Here is a 25273-nt window from a genome sequence, read left to right as displayed (position 1 = left end):
CTGTATTTACACTCTTTTCTGTTTATGATCTATCTTATCTTCCATTGAATCCAAAATTTCCTCAGTCTTCCTTTAACTTTTCTTCACTTTTAACTTTACATTTAATGTTTAATCAATATTACCTTGGAATCTGCTCCACATGATCTACCACTTCTCTTCTACCTTGGACACATTATCCTGCTTAATGCTCTCAGATTGGACATGCTACAGCTGCTCTACTGGATGCTGAACTCCAGTTTGTTTCAACTTTCTTGTATAAGGTTTCTCTACTTTGTTTGTGTACCTTTTTAGGCTTTCTTACCCACACTCTTATTACAGCCAGAAGTGCTTGGTGATCTGTTTTGATGTCAGCAATAAGGTAAGTATTTACTAACTCAGTAGCATTTTGGACTCTTAATGATGACTATATAATCTTTCTGGTTCCTTGCTGTATTATCTTCATTATTAGCTTGGGGTTTCCATATACAGCCTTCTTGGTGGTAGCTTGGAATATGCATTCATTAAGGCAGCGTTTCTCAACCTTTAAGTATTTGCGACCTGAGTTTTCATAACAGTTTTAATCATGCCCCTCTAACGTTTTTTTGAAACCCTATTAAAATTTATTCCTATATGTTTTGCTGGCGATACACCGCTACAAGTTTAAAATTTCCCTACACATAGTGAAATTACGCCACAGTTTGAGAACCACTGCATTAAGGCAAACTGGTTTTCTTTACAAAACTCCACAAACCTTTCTCCTCTTTAATTATGAATACACATTCCATGCCTACCTACTATAAATTCATCCAGTCAATTACCAATCTTCTCATTGAAATATTGTTCAAAAACTCCTTCCTTATATTTTTAAGTGCCTATCTAATTTCCGTAAAATACTGTAATTTGTTCATAATCACAACTTGATTTTGGCACATACTGTATGTTTGGACTATGTTTAATTTACAATGTCTCTCATCAAATTGAAGCACGATAAGTCTGTAAATCCATTTACCGCTCCCAACTGACTATAACAGCTGTGCCATTACAATTTATTGTTGTTTTAGGGGGTTGGTGTTTGTTTTAATATTTGTTTTAATATTTGTTAATATTGTTAGCTTCTGTAAAATGCTAAATTTACTTCTTGGGAAAAACAAAGTTAGTTTGTTCGTCTGTCTGTCCGTCTGTTTGTCCATTCTTTCTTTCTTTCTTTCTTTCTTTCTTTCTTTCTTTCTTTCTTTCTTTCTTTCTTTCTTTCTTTCTTTCTTTCTTTCTTTCTTTCTTTCTTTCTTTCTTTCTTTCTTCAGACAGAATGGCCATCAACTACATATTATTCCATGTTTAGTCTGTTCACATCATTACAGTGCAATATGTCTATTTGTAGTCTCAGCATTTTCTTTACTACACTAACTTCGTGATTTTTCCCTACCCACAGTACCTATGCTTTATTCTTTACTTACATGCTGTAGGATTCTTCACACCCTTTCTCCAATGAAGGGGTGCCCAGGACTGAAGATCAACCATAAACCACTCTTAGCAATTGTGGTGCCCTGGGGAATTTCCCACTTCTTTCCTAGGCTTTTGCTCATTCTTAATGTGCACCACAAGACCTGCATTCTGACCCCGAAAAAGGTCATTTGAAAAGGCAATTTCCCCTTGGGAATTAATAAAGTATATAAAAAAAAAGTCAGCAGTTGCAGATAATTCAATAAGCTCTCTCCTTCTTGTTGCCAGCAAGGCAAATATTACAGGTTTTTCGGGGTCACATACTCATATTATAAAACTAGCTTCTCTGATTTGTGTATTTTACCATAAGACTTGTAATGAATTGGTTTAAAGATAGATGGCAATGAACATATTACAATCTGTATGTTAATAACTTATAATTTAAAAAACAGTGATAAGCATCTGATTTGATGTAAACATGTTTACGTGTCAATGGCACTAAATATGTTGGTCCTTAGAAGGATGCTTGCCTTCCTCAGAAATGGACAGATTATCTAGAGTAGTTTAGTCTGAGAGCTCTTAATAAATCATAATTCACTTCTTGAAAGTAAAATTTATGGGTGTAAATTTAGGGTCTTGTTCAAAAAGTGGACACCAACAGTGTTTTGGTGGACATTTGTTGTTTACTTTTGTATCTCATTGTTTGACTTTTGCTCTTAACCTGGGGGGTATTTTTCATACGTGGATTACTCGCTTAGCCGGATGTAATTGTTGACGATTTGGCCTGATCCTGGATCTGTCGGTTTTTTGAAACTCTTGCTGGAAGTGTTGTCATAGCAACACATCCAAATCCGCAAACCTGCTCGGAGCAGGTTTGTTCTGCGTAAACAAGGATTAGTTTACACACGTGATCAGTGACGGTGTGGAAGTCATCCAGTCAGGCCTTCGCCGTTCATGAATGAGCGACCAATTGATATTGGTGCGCAAATTATACGAAGAGAATTTCATATAAAGAGGGTTTTGCGCGATCGGCAAGATCCTTTATTGCCCCCGGAGGAAATTCTGTACGAAAGATACCGCTTTAGCCGAGGGGGAATATTGTACCTCAAAGATTTATTAGCTCCGTATATTCGAAGTCAAACTCGGCGAAGTCAGGCTCTCACAACCACACAGACAGTAGGCATTGCTTTGAGGTTTCTTGCAAGCGGCACTTTTTTATATACTGTAGGCGATGCGTAACAGCTATCGAAAAGTGCAGTTTGCCAGGCAATTCGTAAAGTCTGTTTGGCTCTGAAACATTTCCTTCAGGTTTTCATTGTGTTTCCTGGACACCTGCGTGTGCAGACAATAAAAGAGGTGTTTCATGCCATTGCAGGTAGGTAATACACAGGCTAAAACACCCACAGTTCCATAAAGAATCCCACAATCAGCCTAACATTCTCATTACCAGGATTTCCAAATGTGATTGGGGCACATGGAACTGATCAGAGTGGAGTTTGATCAAACATTATTTGGAAAATGTACCTCTCCGCCTGATGAATAATCAGACACAGTGTCTTCATCAAATATTTGACCTTCGTTAATATCTCGTTGGTCAGACACAGGTTCAAGGGATATGATATTCCCTGCAACTGACCCAACAAAAAAGAGGGCTATATGGAACATACCTATAGCACACATGGAGGACAAATATGCAATGACCATCCTTTACCTGAAATGAAGTGACCACTGCATCCTGCCACTGGTTCTGAGGAGGAGCTTCCCCCTGGAATGCCCTCAGAAACAGGGCGATGGGCATTTTGCTGGAGAGCCAACTCTTCTGCAGGGGTTAGGTCTGGACCACGTGGACCTCCACCTGTTTTTTGCTTGTCTGCCTCCTTATTAGCTTTAAAATTAATGTTTTTTATATTATATATGATTCTTTATGTCAACAATTCTTTAAATAGTTATATACCAATATTTACCAGTTTGAAGTATATTCTTGTACTTCACTTTAACCTGTTCCCATGTTCTCCTTGTGCTCACGTTTGATCTGGAATTATGACATATTAAATAATAATTAATCTGACACATAGGAAATGAAACGCTGCATTCACTAAGTACAATGTACACTACTTAGCGTTTAATTTTTTCGGCCACTTTTTGCCAGCCGTCTTTTCTGGTCTGGGCTGCTTTTGCAGTGTTACCCCTTGTGTATATTAAATCTTGAAATTCTTCGTGTCCTTCGAATAAAAGGTCTTGCGCCGCGTGTGTGAAAAAAAATGCGCCCGTTCTTTCGTCTTTTTGTTACAGCCTATCAAAGACTTGCTGATTATGTTCTCTAGACTCAATATATATGGGCTTTTCACTCAGCGCGGGCGCGCGCATTCATCTCGTATGATTAGATCCAGCTAGACTAATCTAATACACAGCTGCGTTTGAAAAACCGACTTATCTGGATGAGTTTCACTGGCATTAACTCATTCAAGATGAGGCACCTGATCTCGGATGGTTTAAGCGACGTACGAAAAATACCCCCCTGTTCTATTGCGTGTCATGGGTTTGTTTCAATTAGTCAGAGAAGTTCCAGATAAACAACATTATTTGTGTAGTAGTACTAAAATATAGAGAATTCCAACAAAAAACAAGTGGTGTCCGCTTAGCATTGATAATTTTGTAGAATAGCCAAGCCCATACTGGGAGAACACAAATAGAAAATAACTTCTAATTAAGCATTGATTTTAGCAACTTATGAATTGTCACCTATGACTACATCTCTTGTAGTGTAAACTTATATCCCTTTACAACCATTAATAGCTGTAACCGTGGGGCTGGATCAGCTTATTTCAATTTGAAAGTGTGTGCATGGGGTAATGAGGTGGGGTTAGGAGGGTGTTGGTCGTAAAGTTTTATTTATTATGAGGATGTTCTTCTTCTTAAGTTTGCATATGCTGGATTCATGTCCAAATGTCTGTTAATGAAGTTTTTGTTTGATAAACAAGACTCAGGCTGCTCTCTGGCACTTTTAGTACTGGCCTTAAATCTTATTTGTACATTGTCCCAGTTAAATATATGTCCGGTTGAATTTGTGTGCGTATAAATCAGGGGTCACCCTAATAGGAGGACCAACTTACAACTTATCAAAAAGATTTTTTCAGGTGCTCAAACATTTAACTTAAGACTCGGGATATTCTGTGAACAGCGCCGAGTTGGCATTGCAACGCCTGAAAGACGTATCAATCGCTGAGGACGAGGTCATGGTCTCATTTGATGTCATATCGCTATACAGTACTATGATTCCGATCCATCTGGCCACAGAAACATTAGCAGGGCCATTCTTAGGCATGGGCGAGCAGGGCAGTCGCCCGGGGCCCGGAGACAAAAGGGGCCCCCATCATTCGAGGGTTTTTTCTTTTCTTTTCTTTTTTTTTTTTTTTTTTAAGATCAACGCAAGCTGCGTATCTGTACTACGAAGTTTAATGCTAAGCTTACTGCCCGATATTGATGATCAGGGCTTGTTCTCTGAATTGCGTATTTTTGGCAAATCTGGTGCCTCCTAATGCTTCTGCTCTTGAAACATTGCAATTTATATACCAGAACAGCTTGCAAGATTCTGTTCCAAACGTCGCAACTGCGCTACGTATCGCCTTGACCATATCAGTTACTGTCACTGCTGGGGAACGCAACTTTTCTAAGCTAAAGATAATCAAGAATTACCTCAGGACAACCATGTTACAGGAACGATTGAATGCGTAAGCATTAATGTCCATTGAGCGAGACGTTGTCCAATCACTTGATTACTCGGCATTAAGTAAAGATTTCGCAAGTGTTAAAGTGCGAAAAATTGATTTCGTTTCTTGAGCTCTATTCTGGAATGTTCTTTAGCCCAAGTTTTAATTTGGTAGAAAAAAATGGAAAAAGGTTTAAAAACACACTTTTTAATTGCGACAAAAAATAAAAAAATAAAATGCTCTAAAATTTATAAAAAATATGCACCACTGCACTGCATTTGCACACGCTGGGCTTAGCTACATACAGTACCTCCACGCGGTGCCCAGTGGAAACAGGTCAAATCTGGCTGAACTGTAGCTAATACTACACGCATTAGGGCCCCCACAGTCTAATTATGCCCAGGGCCCCCAATGTCCTAAGATCGGTCCTGTTACTAATGAGACTGAATAATGACCCCACCATAAAGACAAGAACGAAGCTGTACACTAAACACATAAAGCATCTAATATCACTTTGCCAGAAAACTCAATTTCATTCCAACAGAAAATACTACATTCAAAATGAAGACACGCCAATGGGATCGCCGTTATTAGGACTTCTGGCAGAACTGGCAATGCAGCGATTCGAAAGCTCTATCTCAGTTCACACCCAAAATCTGGATACGTTACGTAGACGACACATTCGTCATATTAAAAAACGACCAGTTGAACGATTTCTACAACCACATCAACACAATATTCCCTGCAATCCAATTCACCATGGAAAAAGAAACAAACCGACGCATCAATTTCCTGGGCATCTCCATTGAAAGACGTAACGACTCCACCCTGATTACAAGTGTCTACCGTAAGGAATGCAATTCAGACAAGATATTACACTTCGCCAGCAATCACCCAGCATCTCATAAACGGAGCTGTATTAAGACTTTACAGTATTCAGAAGAATTCATGCCCATTGTAATAGGAAAAACGAACGAAATACGCTATCTTTTCCATCTTTTCACTTCAAAAGGCTACCCAAAGACAATCATTAAACAATGCCTACACAGGAGACGCCAGAGAACAAAGCAAACAGTCAACTCCAATCTTACACACATCCCACCTGGCACACACTTCCTTATCATCACGGAGTGTCAGAAGGTGCAGCACGTATCCTGTCCAAATCAGGCATCATAATAGCACACAAACCTACGAACAATCTGCGCACTGTCCTTTTAATGTCAAAAACAAAAAAATCGGCATCAGAGACACGAAACGCAGTTTATAGCATTCCATGCAGTATACATAGGATAAACGTTAAAAAGAATCGCAACACGTAGGCTATACAGGAGCATCAAAACGCCGTCGGAAAGAAGGACTCACGATCACTGATTTATACGCGCACACATTCAACCGGACATACATTTAGCTGTGACAAATCCAAAATACAGTCCAAATACACATAGTTTAGATGAATTGGCTAAATTTGCCCCACTGTGTGGTTATGTGTGACTGTGTGTTCACCCTTCGATGACCTGTTCGAGAATCATTGCGGCCATGCACACCATTCTTGCTGGGATATGCACCAGCATCATGATCATGTTCAGGAGTAAGCAAACTTAAAAATGGTATGATATTGATATATATATATATATATATATATATATATATATATATATATATATATATATATATATATATATATATATATACTGTATATATGTGTGTGTGTGCGTGCGTATATATATATAATATGTAAGTTATGCTGCAGCTTCAGTGTGAACTCTGTACTGTATATCTAATCTGATACAGTATAAGCGTCTCCCAGAAATATCTAGCGTTCACTTCAATTATATTATTTTATGACCTTCTTTCAGTAGAAAGTGAAAAATAACGTCTGTTTACTCCTAGCATTACGGTCAAACAGCACACCACTACATAAGATTCGTTATACTGTGTATAAATTAAGAAAACAGGGCAGTATGGACAACATTTAAAATTCTATAACAAAAAGAGAGGGGTACTGATGTTCTCCAGAGTTTTTAATCTACTGAACACGGTCTCTTTTACACTGCTTTACATAAGAACAACAGTGGCTTGCCAGCTACTTACACCAAATGCGTCTGCGCATATCCATTCGTGTTGCCCTCGTCACATGACGAGAGTGATCGCCGCCTTTATCAAGATGGCGGCGATCGCATGCTGAGGCTGCATTTTGAAAATATCTTTATTGTTCTGAGAAATTTGTCCACGGAGAGGGTATCAATAAAGAGCTGACTGATTTGAATCAGAAAAAAGGTAAAGAGCTGAAATGAGGGCGCTGCGAGACTCTGGGATCTGTTGAATGTGTACCTGTGTTGCTGTTAAAATCAAAATGCTTCTGGCCTTAGTTGTAAATAAATATGTTTAAAAAAATGTTGCACTGTATGGTTAGGTGAAATTAAAAAGGAAGCTCTCGTCCATTAGGACAATACAGAGCTACTAAAGACGATTCGCATTAGCAGTTATATAATGTCGCGATATCGTTGGCACAGTCGAGGCATTTTTTTCCTCCTTCTTTTCGGTGTTTAAAGTCGCGGCTGTAGCTTGTGTTCCTTCCAAGACAAATAAGTGGACTATGCCAATAAGCTCATAGATATGGACACCAAAGTTCAAATGCTGTACGTGTCCAGTTTGTTCATGGGGTCAAGCTATTGCTGTATTATTAAGTTAAAAAAATCAGGATATACATCATTTAAACGTACATAGATATTCACAAGATCGATCCTCCTGCAATCGCAGATAAAGGTGCTAGATTTAATTTAAGTTAAAGATCTTGTTTTTAACTGAACTTCTTCTAAAATAAAAACTGATCAATCGATTTCAAATCGTGATTCCTTACAATGCATATTGTGTTATATATTCGATAAATTTATACTCGGATTAAATTATGCAAGAACTGATTGACCTGTGTGAATACGTATGTACGTTTAAATGAAGCATGTCCTGTTTTTATAGAGGGCAGCAGCTTGACCCCATGACCAAACTCGACACGAACTGCATTTGAACTTCGGTGTTAGGAAGATGAATGGAAGGATGTAATTGATATATAAAAACCTGTAATGATATCAGTGTCTTAACTCAAAAAGCAAGAGGACTACTCTAATGTACCACTTGATCAAAATGTGGAAGTTGCTTATTCTTCCTCTATGCACGATGGTTAGGTATAGAAAATACTAGAAACTGAAAACATATCAGTAACTCTGAGAGGACCCATTATGTTGATATAAAGTAGAGGGATGGAGCTGATGACTTTAAATACAAGAGACAGTAACAGTATTAAGGTGGCAATATAGTAAGAAAGGTGCAATTATATCATTATTCATGGCGTTTGGCATGCATAGGTTACTCTGAATAAAAACATTTACCCAAATTAATGTAAGTGGGAAGGGTTGGCATCAGGAAAGGCATCTGGCCGTAAAAATCACGCCAAAACCTATAAAACATTGACATGAAAGTGGGAAGATAATGAATATATATATTCAATATAAAGTCATGCAAAGACAATTTTACAGTATTAAAGTATATCAAAATATGTATTCTTAGGTCTGAGTCACAGTCTGATTATTTGAGTGATTACCTACCAGGTAATGCTTGTGGTTGGTTGGCCAGTCGTCAAACATCTGCCACGTCTTCACAGTTGTATATTTTTATAACCATTTTTTTTTAATTCTTATAATTTTGAAAACCACCTCCTCTGTGGAATTAGTATTACCGAGTATGTATATTTTAAACTTGTTTCCTATCAGTTTATCCTTCTTAGATCTTGTTAAATGATGGAAAGCCTCTGAACATTATTATTTGAATATTTAGATTATTTTCATTTACTACCAATTTTGTAATTTCTTTATTGAGTCCAGGGTTGCTGGAAGCCAGTGTTTTTTTTTTTTTCTCAGCAGTTTTAGGTTTAAGGTGGGAACAAACCCTGGGACAGGGTGCCAGTCCATTGTAGGGTACACTTATACACATGCCCACAATCAATCATACTGAGCCAATTCAGACTATTAACCTGCATGTATGTTGTTTTTAAAGCAAACTAGAGAGTGGTGACAATTTGGAGAAAATAAGCTGTCGGTGTTTTTTGTAGAAGGCATCAAAACCTAACATGGTAAGCCTAAACCATCTGATTTTCCAGCAGTTTTATAGACAATCTGCAGTTGCAAGCTCAGTCAGTTGTCCCTGTAGAATCACTGTCAAAGGGTGGCATTTAGCCTTCAGCTGATCTGTGATCCTATTAACTCCCATCTGGTGTGCTTTATTACTGATAGGTTTGTTTGAAGTAGCAAAACATGCACCCTCTGGATGACTGTAATGATCTTGATAAAAAAAGGGGACGGACAGAATGTCATATATTCTACCACACTATCTCCTGTAACAGTGGTAGGCAGTGCTAAAAATGATCATTTGCAGCCTTGCTTTCAAATGCTGAGAGTGACTGGGAATTCTTCAAATTTGCTTAAAGATCATTCCAACACTAAAGTATGTACTGGTTATGTAAATTGAATAAAAATGAAAGGTAAACAAATGTTCAGCATGTGACTTTCTCTTCTTGCAGCTGTGATTTTAACTGTAAAGTACTGGAGGCCACAGAACATTTATTTTTTTATTTTTTTTGCCGGTGCTTTTCAATGTGAAAAGCTAATGGTCTTTGATTGATGAGTTTGAACTAACCCATTATTCTCAAATCATTTCCTATCATCAGTCATATTTGGTCAGCTGACATCCCATTTACATTTATTGCTATTGGCAGAGCTCCTGTTGTGCATTTTACTGGAAGAAGCAGCTTTGTCTTGGGGTTTTATCACTTTTCTCAAGTCTCCTCAAAAGTAATCCTCCAGAAAGTTGAACACTGTATCTTTGTTGTATTGTCTGAGAGCAAGAATTGGCTAAAACTTTAATCCATGTAAACTTACTGCTTTAATCAAGATGGCCTTCCTTCTTGTGTCAAAAATATTTTTGTAATATGGTTAATTGCTTTATGTTATCCTTTCCAGTCGTCTTTTTTTGTGTTTTTTTTCTTTCTCCAGATTTAATTCCTAGGATTTTATATTTTTACTTTGTACCCTGAACCAAATTGCCTTTGAAGAAAACAATCTTTTTTCGTTTAATTTAGGTTTGGTCCTGAAGTTTTGCAAAAGTTTGTAGCCCTTGCCATGGTTGTCATGGTTGTATTTACAGAGACCTGATCTGTGCACAGCACTCTTGTTTCATTCCTATACTGTATACAAGCACTTTTGCTGCTTTTCCAACACTCACTGGTATTTTTTATTTCTCTTCACTTTCTATTCCATACAACATAAAAACAAATTTAGAGACACTCTTGTCTTACTCTTGCTCCAATTTGTATTTCTTCTGTCAAGACACTATTAGTTTATATCTCACATGCTACTCTTTCATAGCAGTACTTGACAATCCGCACAATCAGTTTCTCCAGGAGGCTCATTATTTGTTTCACTTTTTCCCATCTCAAATTTCCATATTAAGATTAAACACTGGTATAAGAATATTCATTTCTGCTTCAAATCCTCATTCTTGTAGCAATATTAAATTATCCATTATTTTCATCCCTGGAACTGCACATACCTGATCTTCTGTAACTTCTTTGAATTACTTCTGAATTCTTAAAAGCTATAATCCTGCTTCAAATTTTGTGATCTTGACTCCTGACGCTGGAGGGCAGTTGTACTCCCATTTTTTTTGTTCTGTTGGTATTACCTTATATTAGAATTAAAATGATAATTAATTTTTTCACATCTTTTGGAGCAAGGTGTCTTCCTTTATTTAGCTTTCTATAAACATCTTGTATACATTTTTATGTCTTCTCAAATGGCCTGGTAGCACTCTTCTGTGAGGCCACTTACCTCTGGGGTTTTATTTTTTTGAACATGTTTTAAACTTGAATATTTTTTCCTTCTCTGCTTCACCTGATTATTTTCTTTATTCTTTTTAAAAATTGATCTTTTGCCTGTGTTTCTATTCCTTTACTTTGAGAGATTCTATTAAACACTTCAGTTTTGTCTTGCTTTCTTATGTACTTGTACTGTTCCTTGATAATGATTTTTTTAACATATTATTTAGACCTTTGGTCTTTTGATTTTTGAAAAATGAAAAACATGTTGTTAATTTGCTTCCATACCTTGTACTCTGCTTTTCCCCTTTTTGTTCAGATTATGCTTATTTTTTTTCCTTGCACTTTTCCTTCCTCATTTAATTGTTCTAATTCATGTGTTTATGTTATAAACCTTTTAACATTTTCTGTTCTTTTTCCTTTTTTTGTTATTCTTTCTTTGGAAGAATATGTTTATCTTTTCTTTCATCACTTGCTTATAGTACTATAACTGTCCCTCTGTGTCCTGCTATTTTGGTAACAGTTCTTTGTATTTTATGTCTATATATTCAGTCAAGTTAGCATTTTATTCCAAATTCCTTTGCTCCTTTCTGTGTTTTTCAACTCTGCTATTAAAATCTCTCTCTGCTATATAAAAGTGGGCTTTATTTAAAACCGTTTACTTTTATATAGATTTGATGTAAATATTCCAGATGTTTCAATGCCTTCCCTTTTTCTGTTTCTCTTAATTTCTTTTTTAAATAATGACTGTGAATGGCGTGTTTTTTTTTTTTTTTTTTTTAATAATTGTCAGGTTTTGTCAATTCGTTTACTTTTAAAGTCATCAATGACATAGTTACAAGTCTTCTATTATTTTATTTGAATACAAATATAGTATTTAATTTTCTCAAAGCTCACATTTGCCATTTTTTTCTGGGATAGAAAAGAGTGTCCTTCTGTTGGAGTTCATGCCACACAAGTTACACACTGGTAAAAGCTATGCTTCCTTAATTAAGTCTTTATATTAGGCCAAACTGTGAGCAGGAGTACTGGTGGCTCACAACAACACGCGGCCCCACAAAGCCAGAAAGTCAAATGCTGGTATCAGGGAATGTGGCTTCATAGAGCTTAACCATCCACCATACAGGTTGGCTGGAGGACCAAAATGAGTCTTTCTATTTCCATAGCTATTATATTACTGGAGGCAAAGTGGACTACGTGTGTTGAAGTCAAGGGAGATTACATTGACAGATAATGACAAATCAGATTTTATTATTAGACTTTTATTTCTTCAAAGTCTGTTTCTTTGAGGCTGTTACTTTTTTATAAAGTGTACACTTTTATTTATATTAAAATTTGTTACAGGGAAAAAAAAATCCCTTCTACTTCCTCTAACATAGGATTGAGCACATTCTCAAAGTGCCGCAGTATCTGTAAATTATATCTCTTTTACTGTTAATTAAAATTCTCCTTACAAGCTATTCTAATATTCTTTTTGTGCTTGACCCATTACCATCCATGTTTCTTCTTCTTCTTCTTTTTCTTGTTTTTGTTCTTGTTCTTCTTCTTCTTTTTCTTCTTCAACTTGCCCTCTCTGTTTGGCTGAGTCAAATTTTGCAGTCAATTTTTGACCCACTTTTACCAAGCCAATTTCCTTCAAGGATTGCATGCATGCTGATCTCCGGTGACAATGCAATATTTCATCAGTTTTGACCCAGGATCTGTAAGTTAATTGCGTCAGATTTAAATTTCCCATTTCCTTATTTTATACTTTTAGTGATTATACACACATATAAAATGCTTTTAGCCAACACACATATATATGAAAAATTAGAGGTGTTGGTGAAATGGTTAGCATGTTAGACTTTCAATCAAACAGTAGACGGTTCAAGACCAATGTAGACAATTTTATAAAAAAAATTATTTTGATTAATTGATATTAAAGTTTTGTAAAATTACTTTAATATGACAGGTAAGCAGCATTGGTCAAGTTGTTATTGTGTTGGATATTTAATCAAATGGTTGGAGGTTTGAGACCAATGTACACAAACTAATTCTTTTTTAATTTTACCATTTTTTCATCATTTATATAGAAATTTGGTGAAATGCTCATTTCAATGATTTGGTGATATTGGCTCAGTGGATAAAGTTTTGGGCTCTTTTAAGAAAGACTGAAAGTACGATTCTCTTATAGACAAATGCACATTTCCAGTATGTCACATGTGTAAGGTTTCACCATGTTAAGGATTTTCTGAAATTACAATTAAACATAAATGAATGTTACATTTCACTTTAAGATCGTAGGTTCAATTCCACTCTGTCGTTAATGTCATTTCTGTCAAATCACCTTCCCACCCAAGTCAAGGTTTTTGTAATGTGCCGAGGACTGTGTGACATTAGGGTAGCTAAAAAATTATATGAAAAAAAGATTTATAGGTGACACAATTTTATACAAAAATGGACTAAAAAGTAAATATATTTTTTTACTTTTAATAGATTCCTTGAATTATATAAAAAAATATTACTCTTACAATTTGAAAATTTATAACCAAAAAGTATAACATTTACGCTATATATTTTAATCAAGTTTTATATGATGTGTCCTTTTCTTTGCATAGTTAAGCTGGGTAGAAATTTCACATTAATTAATCTATGCATTTTAATTGAATTAAATTCATTCTTTTATGGGTGCTCCACGATTTTATTTTTAGTCACATATGATGAACAAAATCTTTTTTTAATATCACAAGAAAATAAAAGTAAATATACATTTATGTCTTTTAATTTGTGTTATTTTTGTAAAGATTTCCTGCTGTCTTAACCTACAAAAGAGATTGGTGGGTTCAGTTAAGGATATGTTTTCCACATTCTTTTGCACTTTTAAAGGTTCTTATTTTTACTCTTCTTCCTAGCTTCTGGGGGTTTTGAAGAGGGTCATGCTGTTTTGCTCATTTTCCTCTTCTTCACTTTTGGTAATTTCTGTCCTAAAAATAATTACATTTTAAAAAATACTAATATGTTTGTTGAATTTGGGACAATCTTTAAAGATGTGTGACCTTCCCAGAGATATTGAATATCAGGTTTTTGGTTTTGTGTGTGTTTTTTTTTTTTTTCATCCGATCAGGGCTAAGTAACTTATTATATTTCTAAACGTTGACTTTCACATCACATATCCTATGCGCTCACATCTACTTATTTTTAGTTGTCCAGGATAGAAAATAACCCCTTTAACTCCCCTTGTTTGCCGGTTTGGAGGAAGATGTTTTCAATTTTTAGCTAAGTCTTTCCTTAACTTATCCTGTAGTGAGAATTCAAGCAAAATAACACCTTTTATTGGCTAACTAAAAAGATTACAATATGCAAGCTTTCGAGGCAACTTGGGTCCCTTCTTTAGACACATTGCCTTGAAACCCTGCATATTGTCAGGCCCGGTCTTAGGTATTATGGGGCCCTAGGCGAAAGGGGGGCCAGGGGCCCCCCTGGAAGCTCTGTGAAATGCGTGAAAATTAGACCAAGGAGTCGATCCGGGGCCCCCCGGACGCCAGGGCCCTAGGCGGTCGCCTACTTCACCTATGCCTAAGGCCGGGCCTGATTGGGACAAATAATGCTGTAGTATATTTAAGTATATATAACAATTGCTCACTCTGACAATTTGTTTTGGGGGCCCCCAAGAAGGCGGGGGCCCTAAGCTATAGCTTGTGTAGCTTATACGTAAATCCTGCACTGCATATTGTAATCTTTTTAGTTAGCCAATAAAAGCTGTCATTTTGCTTGATTTCTCACCACATTCATAATAGCTAACATGGTACAACACCCTAGTACTACTTAACTTATCCTGGAAATTGTAACAACCATTTTTATTCAATTTTCATCAGTTTCTCACTTTACCTCAGAATACTTCTCCAACCACAATTTAATGTGTGTTGTGTTTACTGAGAATATTGCAATATTAACCACCTTTAATTCTTAATGCCTTTGACATGTATTGATATTCCTTCCAAAGTAGAATCCTCTCTGTTCATTTCCTGTAAGAAGTCTATACATTTTTCCATTAGAAGATATTGATAAAATCAACCTACTTCAAAGGTAAACTCAGTGTGCCTTGTTTGGGAACCAAGGGTCTCCACCTGGATTTTTGTTGTGAAATCCTTTCATTACAGTTTTATTTCTTCTTCCACAGTGAAATGGATCACACTTAACCTTTCTTCCATTATTGCTGTCCCTTTTCCTCCTCCCTCTAGGGTGAGATGTTAAACTTTTTCATACACTTACTCTGTTGTCGATTATTTAAAGCACCTATAAGAATCTGAAACCAGGGTTCAAAATAAGTGATGGATGTGGCAATGAACTCTCTCTTCCAAGAGCCAGGAATCATTCCTTATATTAGACTACATAAAATTGGCATCTCCTCTGTCAAGACATTTGTAGGTAAGCATGCAGTACAGGGCTTTAGCAGAGAATATAAATGTATAGTAGACTAGCTGAAGTACCCAGTGTTGTCCAGATACTCAGTATTTGTATAATGAGTTAAAGTAAGAAAGGAAATGTGTTTGTTTTTTATATGTCAACCCTTTTGCCATTGTTGCTTGAAATGCAAGTGTCGCATCCCTCGGCTACACTACGTCTCTTTCATTATCTTCTCTCTCATGAGTGGAGAATTTGCTCTTGTTGTGTGTGATTTAATTCTATAATTGCAGTAACTCCTTGGTGGGATGGAACAATGAATGACATTTTTTTGTATTTTCTGCTTTAATCCCACATTAATAAACTGGATGTCTTGCTGAAAATGTAGTAATTAATATGGCATGTAAGCTGACAGAACTACCATTTTTCCGTGTTGCTCCCTCTATTGAATCCCAATTAATGAAACTTTTAAACTCCATAAACTCTGTACGTTAGGTTGGTTCAACTGTAATATACAAACAAAATTTCATCAACATCCATTCAGCTGTAGTAATGTGTGGTTTCTAGTGATGCTGCCCCCCCCCCCTTATGACTCCACAATGAAATTCTTAAAATTCCATAATGCCTATATTTAAACATTTCTGTAAATATACATTTTATGCTGCTTTTAAGTGATGCACAATTTGTGTGTTGGTTGCACCACACCCACCTCCCTGCTTTTGTTTCCACTGAATCACTGAAGTGGAATGTAGCCTTTACTTTAAGTGGGGTCCTACCTAAACAGCATGCCATATTCATTTGCTGCTGGCCGAACCAATTTGGTAGGATAACACAGTTTTGGTTTTGACCCAAACCTCACTCCTACCACTGACATTAAAATCCTATTTCTCAATGGAACTTTTGAAAGGTCTTAAACGTTAGATTTAAAGTTGTATCAACAGTAATATGCATGCAAAATCTCAAGATCTTTGACTCATATGTTTTGCAGTGATGCATTTTTTGCCCTTCAATTACAATCACCCTTCAACCAGCCTGTATTTTAAGTTCAATCAGCTTTATTATACATTCAACATTTGGAATCATGTGACCCACCTCTCCAATGAAATTTTTGAAATGCCATATAGCCTGTATTTCAAGTTGGACCATCAGCATCCTACATGCAAAAACTTGTGCAAATCAGTTCAGCTGTTTTTGCATGATTGGTGAACAGACAAACAGACAAGATGTGATTTGAAGATTAAAAGGAGGCCCTTAGTGTGCAGAAAAGCTAAATCACATCAACCAAAGATTAAAAATTTGAAAGACAGACAGAGGGTATTATTATTTTACTTATATAGATTACCAGCTGTGGCATCATGTTACATCAGGTATGATTGACCTCCACCAGCTGTATCTGCTTCTCATCGATCTATATGCAGTGTCATGCCCAGGAACACTTGTGTCAAGAAAGGAAAAGTATTGTTAAATGCCAAAAGGAAAATTTGGCCACTCCAGCTTCTAAATCATTTAACAGAATTTAAGCTTAGTACAAATTTAGCTTCACGCAGCTTGGGAACTCCTTACATGTCCAGGTCTTGGGTCAGACTGAGATGTGACACTCCAGGCACACCCCTTTTTTATTCAGTTCCGACCAGAAGGGGTGAGATCTTCCTTTTACTGCAGAGAAAGGACAGTTGGTGACAGTGCCTCCTCTTGGTCCGAGCTGGTATCACTTACCTTATTTAATTAAGGTGATCCCCAGGTGTTCGTGTATTACAAGAAAAAGAGAGATAAAAGTATTAATATGTTAATAAATGACAAAGACATTTTGAATGGCTACTCTGGAGTATATTGAAAGGGGACATTGTTTAGCTCTAAGAACCTTGAAAAGCTTCACAGTATTTTTTTAACTTGTGTTTTTTCATGTTGGTATGTCTACACATTTCATGAAGAGGAAAAGTAATTCTCACATTGTCATATTCTGAGAGTTTTAAAAAAAAACTCACATTACATTGACAAGGCTCTTATGTAAATAACAGGGAGTTGTCTGCTTTTTCCTTGCCCACCTTAAATTGAGTTAAGTTAATGGAGAATGTTATACCACATTATAAAATATTGAATCTTTTGTGAAGCTCTTTGTGACAGTGGTCTTGTTGACTGAATGGCAATTTCACGTCTACTGAGACTCTAAACAGTTTTCTGCCCTGCATGGCAAAGTTAGCATTTAGTAAAGCTGTAGCCAAGGTACAAGAAAAGCAGGTAAAAATGGAAAATATTTACATTTTTGTCTATCATCCCAGTTTTTTTTTTTTTTTTTTTAAGTTATATCATCATTTCAAAAACAAAATCAAATGTTTTATTTTTGGGGTAATGATGACATATTTTTTTGAATAATAATTTGTTTACTACAGACCATTGCAGTGTTCAGTGCTGCTGTCTCACAGTGCCACAAGACCAGCTTTGAATCTTAGACCCCTTCCATATGGTGTTTCCATGATGTCTTTGTAGGTATTTTTTTCAGACACTACAGTTATGCTTCCACAACCCAAACATGTGCATGTTAAGTTAAATGGTGACTCAATTAGCCCAGTACCTGTGAGCGTAGGTGTGTATGTGATCTTGTGCACTGTGGTGAAATGGTGTCTTACCTAGGACTGGTAACCAGCTTGTTCTGATTCTGAAGTGGATGTGTTAAATGCATGGACAGATGGTTAGTTGAATTCTTAAATACTACACGGGCAGTGACCGAAACTCAACAACAGCACCAGATTATTTAATGCATTGTTGACATCTACTTTGGCAACCCTACCACTGTTCTTGTCTACTGGAAAAGTAAGTTGATTTTGCACCTGGGTTGTCCCCAAACCTTATATGTATCTGTTTATATGTCTTTCTAAAATAGTATCATTTATTTCCCAAAATTTCCAAATAAAATGAAACAAATTAAAACCGTGAAGTGCCACAAAATGATGTTCGCATTTATTCACAATGTTTGGTGGGTTAACTTTCTGCTCTGCGTCCAGTTGTCTAGGAATGAACATGGGTAAAAAAATAAATTTGAACCCATTTATATTGTAAAATTGCAAGGTGGATTTCCAAGGTACTTTTAGAAATATTGGACACACATTCTCCACAGTCATTTGTATGTGAATCATTTAAAGCCATACAAAATATTAAGAACTGTTTATTGGACTGCTAATCTGTTTTAATTCCTTTTGTGTTATTCCGCTATTTTTTTTTTAACTGTATGTGTATTTTTGTACAGGAATACATCATGGAGCTTCCAAATTATAGCCGACAGCTTATGCAACAGCTGCACGCTTTGAGGAAAGAAGGACAATTCTGTGACTGCACAATTTTAATTGGCAACACTCCTTATAGAGCCCACAAACTTGTCTTAGCTGCCTCCAGCTTACTGTTCAAGTCATTACTTGAGAGCTCGGACACAATTTCAATCGATTCTGGCGTTGTCACTTCAGAGGAGTTTGTAAACCTGCTGGAGATGGTCTACACAGGCAAACTGCGCCCGGGGAAGCACAACTTTACTAAAATCATTTCTGTTGCTGACAGCCTGCAGATGTTTGATGTAGCAGTAAGCTGCAAGAATATTATTAATGATCTAATACAGAAATCGGTATCATACCCTGTGGAGACCACTGTAGAGCCCCGCAACAGAGAAGTTCAGGAGCAAAGCCAGTCTGTCCCACAGAATCCTGCCGTGATATCATTTTTGAGCAATAGTGTGGCAGAAGATTCCATTTCTCCTCAAGAACATATACCCTCAGATACAGAAGTGCATGTCCAAGATGGAGCTAGTGAACAAGCAGTAGCAATTGTTGTTGAAAATGCAACTGGTGACCAACCCTCTGAGCAACTTACAGAAAGGGCTACTGAAGATTCTTCTCCAAGAAGCAAAAGTCATCCTTCTCCAGTTAAGTTAGAATGCGACTTGGACATGCTGGTAAAACACAAAACTGAAATTGGCAAAGCCTTTTGTGACATAGAGAATTTTGTCCAATTGGTTGAATCATGCAAAGAATTTTCTGCTGTGGAGAAAACGGTAAGAGCAACGGATTTGAATGCCATGTGTAATTTTTTTTATGTATATGTAATATGTTTACTGGTTCCACTTAATATAATGCATTCTAGAAGGATGCAAAATAATTCTGTAGGATGCAGAATATTGGAAAAAATATAATAGATTTTAAAGGAAATCTCAATTTGTCTGCATTGTGTTTTGTACAGTTAGTGTATGCCATTTTAATATGGAATACATTTTAAACATAAGAATTTCGACTTAAAATTAGAATTATGAAAAAAAAATTATTGTATTAATTCAAGGACATTTGGGATAGAGTCAATGATAGCAACAGATTTTGCTTTGACTGGATTTTGAAAATGAATGAATGAATGAATGAGATGCAGTCCTTTCACTTTTCTTCAACTTATCCTGATGAATGTCAAGGTGCTATCCCTTCCTCTGGAACCTTTCCCAGTTCCTCCTTGGAAATTTCCACATTCTCCCAGGTCAGTTAAGAGGTGAACTCCCTCCAGTATGTTCTGGGTCTGTGCCCGGACCTTTACCCAGTTGGCTATGTCAAGTAATGGATCATTATGTGTATTCTGGATTCAAATAAATTTGAAATTTAGGTTCCAAGTATTAGATGTGATTTGAAGACTTCAAGCTGAATATAGTTGAGAGTTAACCATTATTCATCTATATATATATATATATATATAAAAGACCAAGTCGCCCGACCATGGGGTATGCACGCACGCATGACAGAGCCCCGCCTGCCAACTATAACCCTCCTCCCGCGTCATGGGATCGTGGTCTGTGCTACAGTCCACATGCACCTCTGAGCCACGTTGATTGTTCATTTTCCTAACATGGCCACCGCTTCACATGTATTTCATGGAAACAACTCTTCTTTCAAGATTATACAAATTCCTGCATCAGGTTCTTTCTATCAGTCAGATATTTCTGGAAAAATGTCATTGATGAAAATGTTGCTCTCGAACTTCGCAACATGGCTGTAACCTTTGTTTGCCAACATTGTGATAACTTCGGTGACGTGCTGTCTGTTGTAGTCACGGAAGCATAGTCATACAGTCTGCTCAACAATACGCTGACTACATAAATACTTCCACAGTTTATGATGGCGAAGCAGAAATTGTGGCAATGTCCCAAATACTTCCAGCTACTATCACCATTCACTTCCGAGAACGTCTTTCATTCCCCAAAGAATTTCTTAGCAGTCTTACTCCCACTGGCATGCCTCCGCATAAACTCAAAATTAAAATTGGTTCAGTCGTCATGCTTCTCAGAAACCTCATGCCAGCAAGAAGTCTCTGTAATGGCACTAGACTGACTGTTACCAGCATTCACTGCAATGTACTGGAGTGTAAAACTATCGCAGCTGCTACCTCACACAGTGGCGTAGCTCGAGTTCGCGCCACTTGGGGCGGGGCGGGACTTCAATTTACCGCTCTCCAACGTATCTGAATATGTTAACTTATTTAAATAGAAAATTAAAATGACGTATTGAGAAAAATTAAGATACATTTTGCATAGATTTATTTATATACAGTAATCCCTCCTCCATCGCGGGGGTTGCGTTCCAGAGCCACCCGCGAAATAAGAAAATCCGCGAAGTAGAAACCATATGTTTATATGGTTATTTTTATATTGTCATGCTTGGGTCACAGATTTGCGCAGAAACACAGGAGGTTGTAGAGAGACAGGAACGTTATTCAAACACTGCAAACAAACATTTGTCTCTTTTTCAAAAGTTTAAACTGTGCTCCATGACAAGACAGAGATGACAGTTCAGTCTCACAATTAAAAGAATGCAAACATATCTTCCTCTTCAAAGGAAACAGAGAGTAAAGCAAACAAATCAATAGGGCTGTTTGGCTTTTAAGTATGCAAAGCACCGCCGGTACAAAGCTGTTGAAGGCGGCAGCTCACACCCCCTCCGTCAGGAGCAGGGAGAGAGAGAGAGAAACAAAGTCAAAAATCAATACGTGCCCTTTGAGCTTTTAAGTATGCGAAGCACCGTGCAGCATACTTAAAAGCTGCACACAGAAGGTAGCAACGTGAAGATAATCTTTCAGCATTTTTTGACGAGCGTCCGTATCGTCCACGTGTGCGAACAGCCCCCCTGCTCACACCCCCTACGTCAGGATCACAGATAGTCAGCGCAAGAGAGAGAGAAAGAAAAGTAAGTTGGGTAGCTTCTCAGCCATCTGCCAATAGCGTCCCTTGTATGAAATCAACTGGGCAAACCAACTGAGGAAGCATGTACCAGAAATTAAAAGACCCATTGTCCTTAGAAATAAGTGAACCAGCAAAAAATTCGCGATATATATTTAAATATGCTTACATATAAAATCCGCGATAGAGTGAAGCCGCGAAAGGCGAAGCGCGATATAGCGAGGGATCACTGTATAGAGAAACAGCAATATTTTTTCACATATAATTATTTATAAGCATCAACTAGACAAGAATATAGTACAGACGCACTGATAAACCGTGTTCTGATTATTAGTTTAATATAATTACGCTTCGAAAATCAGAACCGGTGTGGTGTACAAGTGATAGGTGGGGATGAGCAAGAACGCATTCAGATTGATAATGAAATGAAATTATACATTGTGAATTAGTTGTTTATCTTCCTAGAAATTATTATCGGTGTAATGTTTCTGTTTATTTTTGTTATTGCCTCATAAATTTTAACTGCCGTGTCTGATGCCGTCACAGAAGGACCATCTGAAAATGATATTTGAAGCATTTGTGGATGAAAATCAGAGAATTTTACTTTTTTTCATTCATGAGTGATATTTTTCCGAACCCTGCTGCCTACATGTGAAGTGTTCTGAGCCTTTTGGCCAATAATGCCGCCCCCAAAAATGTGCTGCCTGGGGCGGACCGCCCCTAGCTACGCCACTGACCTCACAAACTGTGCTTATTCCCTGGATTTCCCTGACCCCATCAGATTCAAATTTGCCTTTTACTTTTACATGCAGACAATTTCCTGTTAGATTGGCCTTTGCAATGACAATTAATAAGGCACAGGGCCAAACTTTCAAAAAAATATGCCTGTATCTGCCAAAACCAGTTTTCAGTCACGGACAATTGTATGTTGCTCTCTCCAGAGTTCCATCTTTTCATTCACTCACAGTCGTATCCTCAAATCCACCCCATTTGGACAACTGTGTCTTTCAGGAAGTATTCACCCATCAATAAATAATTATGCGGCGTATACTACGCCGTGGTCGGCTAATTATAATATTGTTGCTAAATTGAGGAATTAGGATTATTTTGAACTGTTCACAAATGCATTACTAGCATGAATTCAGTAACTGGTTGAGTTAATGGATGAACCTGATATTGCTGAATGTCTTAAGACAGAGGTTTACATGTTATCTACTTGTACACTGAAATTAAACCTTATATATTGGACTGCTGTGAAAAATGAATGATATTTTATTCTACCTTGCTGTGAAAAACAATATATGATGATATACTTAGTACTCAAAAATAAGCCAGTCGTGAATAACTGTAATATTCCTGAAATAAGATGGTTTTATGTTTTAATCCAGAAAGGCTGTGTACTTAGCTGTTATACTTCAAAACTGTGAGAAAAAAAATGTGTGTACTTGGCTTATATTAATGTAAGGAAATGTAGGAAGTAGAAATGTTAGATTTGAATACAAAATGGGAGGTCTGAAAAAGTACCCTTTATAGGAAGGCCCTTAGGAGTCACAGTGGTCTTGTTAGCTACCAACATCTAGACAGTGTACAGAAGCCATTATGAAGACTAACAAAATATTAGCTTCTATAGTACGATTTGTAAAGTTCAAGTCAAAGGAGGTTATGCTCAAGTTGTATAACAATTTGGTGAGGCATAACCTGCGTGAAGTTTTGGTCTCTTGTCTACAAATAAGACAAAGCAGCGTTTGAAAAAGTACAGAGAAAAGCAGCTAGGCTGATTCCAGGATTATAAGAAATGGGTTTTGGGAAATGTTTAAAGGAACTGAACCGTTACCCACACAAGCCTTGGGAGATATACGCCAGTGGCATTGATCAGGTAAATGTGATGGGGAAGGCTTTGAATGTAACACAGCCAGTAAGTGCATCTGTTTTTATTTGCTTTTGGTGGAGGAGGATAAAGCCCTGGGCATGTAATGTCATTTCTAACCAATCGCTGAAAACCCTGTCCCTTTCTGGCCATTCCCCAGTTAAGAGCACTAACAGCCGAAAGTAAGTATTAATTCTTGACCCAGCTCCTTGAAAGGGCGGACCTCCTGTGAAGACAAATGTTAGCTTCAAAGGAGACTTAAGCTCATATTAGGCTGTATTGTATGCCTTGGACTGATGGTCCTAGTTTTCTGTCATTATTTTGCTGTCCTTTTGTTTTGAGTTGAATGACACTAATTAAAAAGGTTTAACAGGGGCTACCATAACCCTTCTTTACGTGTGCCCATCTTGTTTTCCCAAAAGTTAATATTTTCAGTCACTTGTTTTTTTTATCAGGAAGACCATGTGCCACACCCATACACTTTCGTGATGCTTCAATAAATAGATGATCATTCCACCCATGCAGGTTCACAGATTGCTCCTAAATAATCCAGAGGTACTTTAGTTGTAGATATGAATATAAATGTATTGATGGGAGGTGGGTCTACAATTAAATTGCTTGTTCACATCTAAACTTACTCCATTTTGTTCATGAGCTTTTTCCAGAACTGGTTTATTTAACAAAATTTTAGTAACGTGTTCTTTTTTGGTATGTTTTCAGCATATGACCGAATGACTTGACATGTGGATTACGTGATTTGAGTAACATGAGATTTTTTCATGGATATTTTGCTAGTGTTTGCTGTTGTTTGGCGCTGGTGACTATAAATGACATTTGTTTTAGAAACTTTGTCATCTCATTTCTGCATGAAAACATGAGATTAAAAATGTTTCTTAACCATCACTATACGCCGATCAACCACAACATTAAAACCACTTACCTAATATTGTGTAGGTCTCCTTCGTGCCTCCAAGACAGCTCAGACCTATTGAAACAAGGACTCCACAAGACCTCTTAAAGTGTCTTGTAGTATCTGGCACCAAGCCATTGGCAGCAGATCATTTCCAGTCCTGTAAGTTGCGAGTTGGGGTTTCCATGGATCAGACTTGTTTTTCCAGCACATTTTGCAATGCTCAATCGGATTGAGATCTGAGGAATTTGGTGGCCAAGTCAACACTTTGAACATTTTGTTTTGTTCCTCAAACCATTCCTGAACTTTTTCTTTCAGTGTAGCAGGGTGCATTATCCTGCTTCCATCTCTTCTCCAGATAAATGACTTGCACACACCTGATGATCTCCGTTATCTAAAAAAAGTGATTTATCAGATCAGGCCACCCTCTTTCATGGTCCAGCTCTCATGCTCACTGTTGGTGCATCTGGCTCCAAGAGGGGTCAACACGGGCACTTTGACAGATCTGCAGCTACGCAACAAGCTTCAGTACACTGTGTGTTCTGACACCTTTCTGTCATGGCCAGCATTACAGTGTGTTGTGCTATAGTGGCTGTTCTATGGGATCAGTCCAGACAGACTAGCCTTCACGTTGACCTTAAATTGGACCACTTTTAGAAGGTGCTAACCACTGCACATCAGGAACACCCTACAAGACCTGCCATTTTGGAGATGCTCTAATCCAGTTGTCTAGCCATCATAATTCGGATCTTGTCAAAGTCGCTCAGATCCTTATGCTTGTCTGTTTTTCCTGTTTTAAATGCATCATGTTCAAGAACTGACTGTTCACTTACTGCCTAATATATCGTACCACTTGAAAGGTGCCTTTGTAACAAGATCATCTGTGTTATTCACTTCACCTGTCAGTGGTTTTAATGTTGCT

The 25273-nt window shown here is 37.2% G+C and overlaps 1 protein-coding gene across 2 annotated transcripts in view; it reads left to right on the top strand.

Moving 5' to 3' along the window:
• Positions 1–7232: 7232 nt before the first annotated feature.
• zbtb40 (zinc finger and BTB domain containing 40) overlaps positions 7233–25273 on the top strand; it is an 89497-nt gene continuing 71456 nt past the window's right edge. Inside the window, exons 1-2 of one of the 2 annotated variants that reach the window (XR_007935489.1) lie at positions 7233–7406; positions 18623–19417. Coding sequence is in view for 1 of the 2 variants with exons in the window: in XM_028807717.2 (XP_028663550.1) it covers positions 18632–19417 (786 nt within the window). In the remaining variant the exon portion in view is untranslated. The remainder of the gene's footprint in view (positions 7407–18622; positions 19418–25273) is intronic. The other variant, XM_028807717.2, reaches the window with a different exon arrangement.

This window comes from Erpetoichthys calabaricus, chromosome 8 (assembly GCF_900747795.2).
Source record: "Erpetoichthys calabaricus chromosome 8, fErpCal1.3, whole genome shotgun sequence".
NCBI classification, from domain to species: domain Eukaryota; kingdom Metazoa; phylum Chordata; class Cladistia; order Polypteriformes; family Polypteridae; genus Erpetoichthys; species Erpetoichthys calabaricus.
The sequence above is the reverse complement of the archived record's forward strand: the minus strand, read 5'-3'. Positions and strand labels throughout refer to the sequence as shown.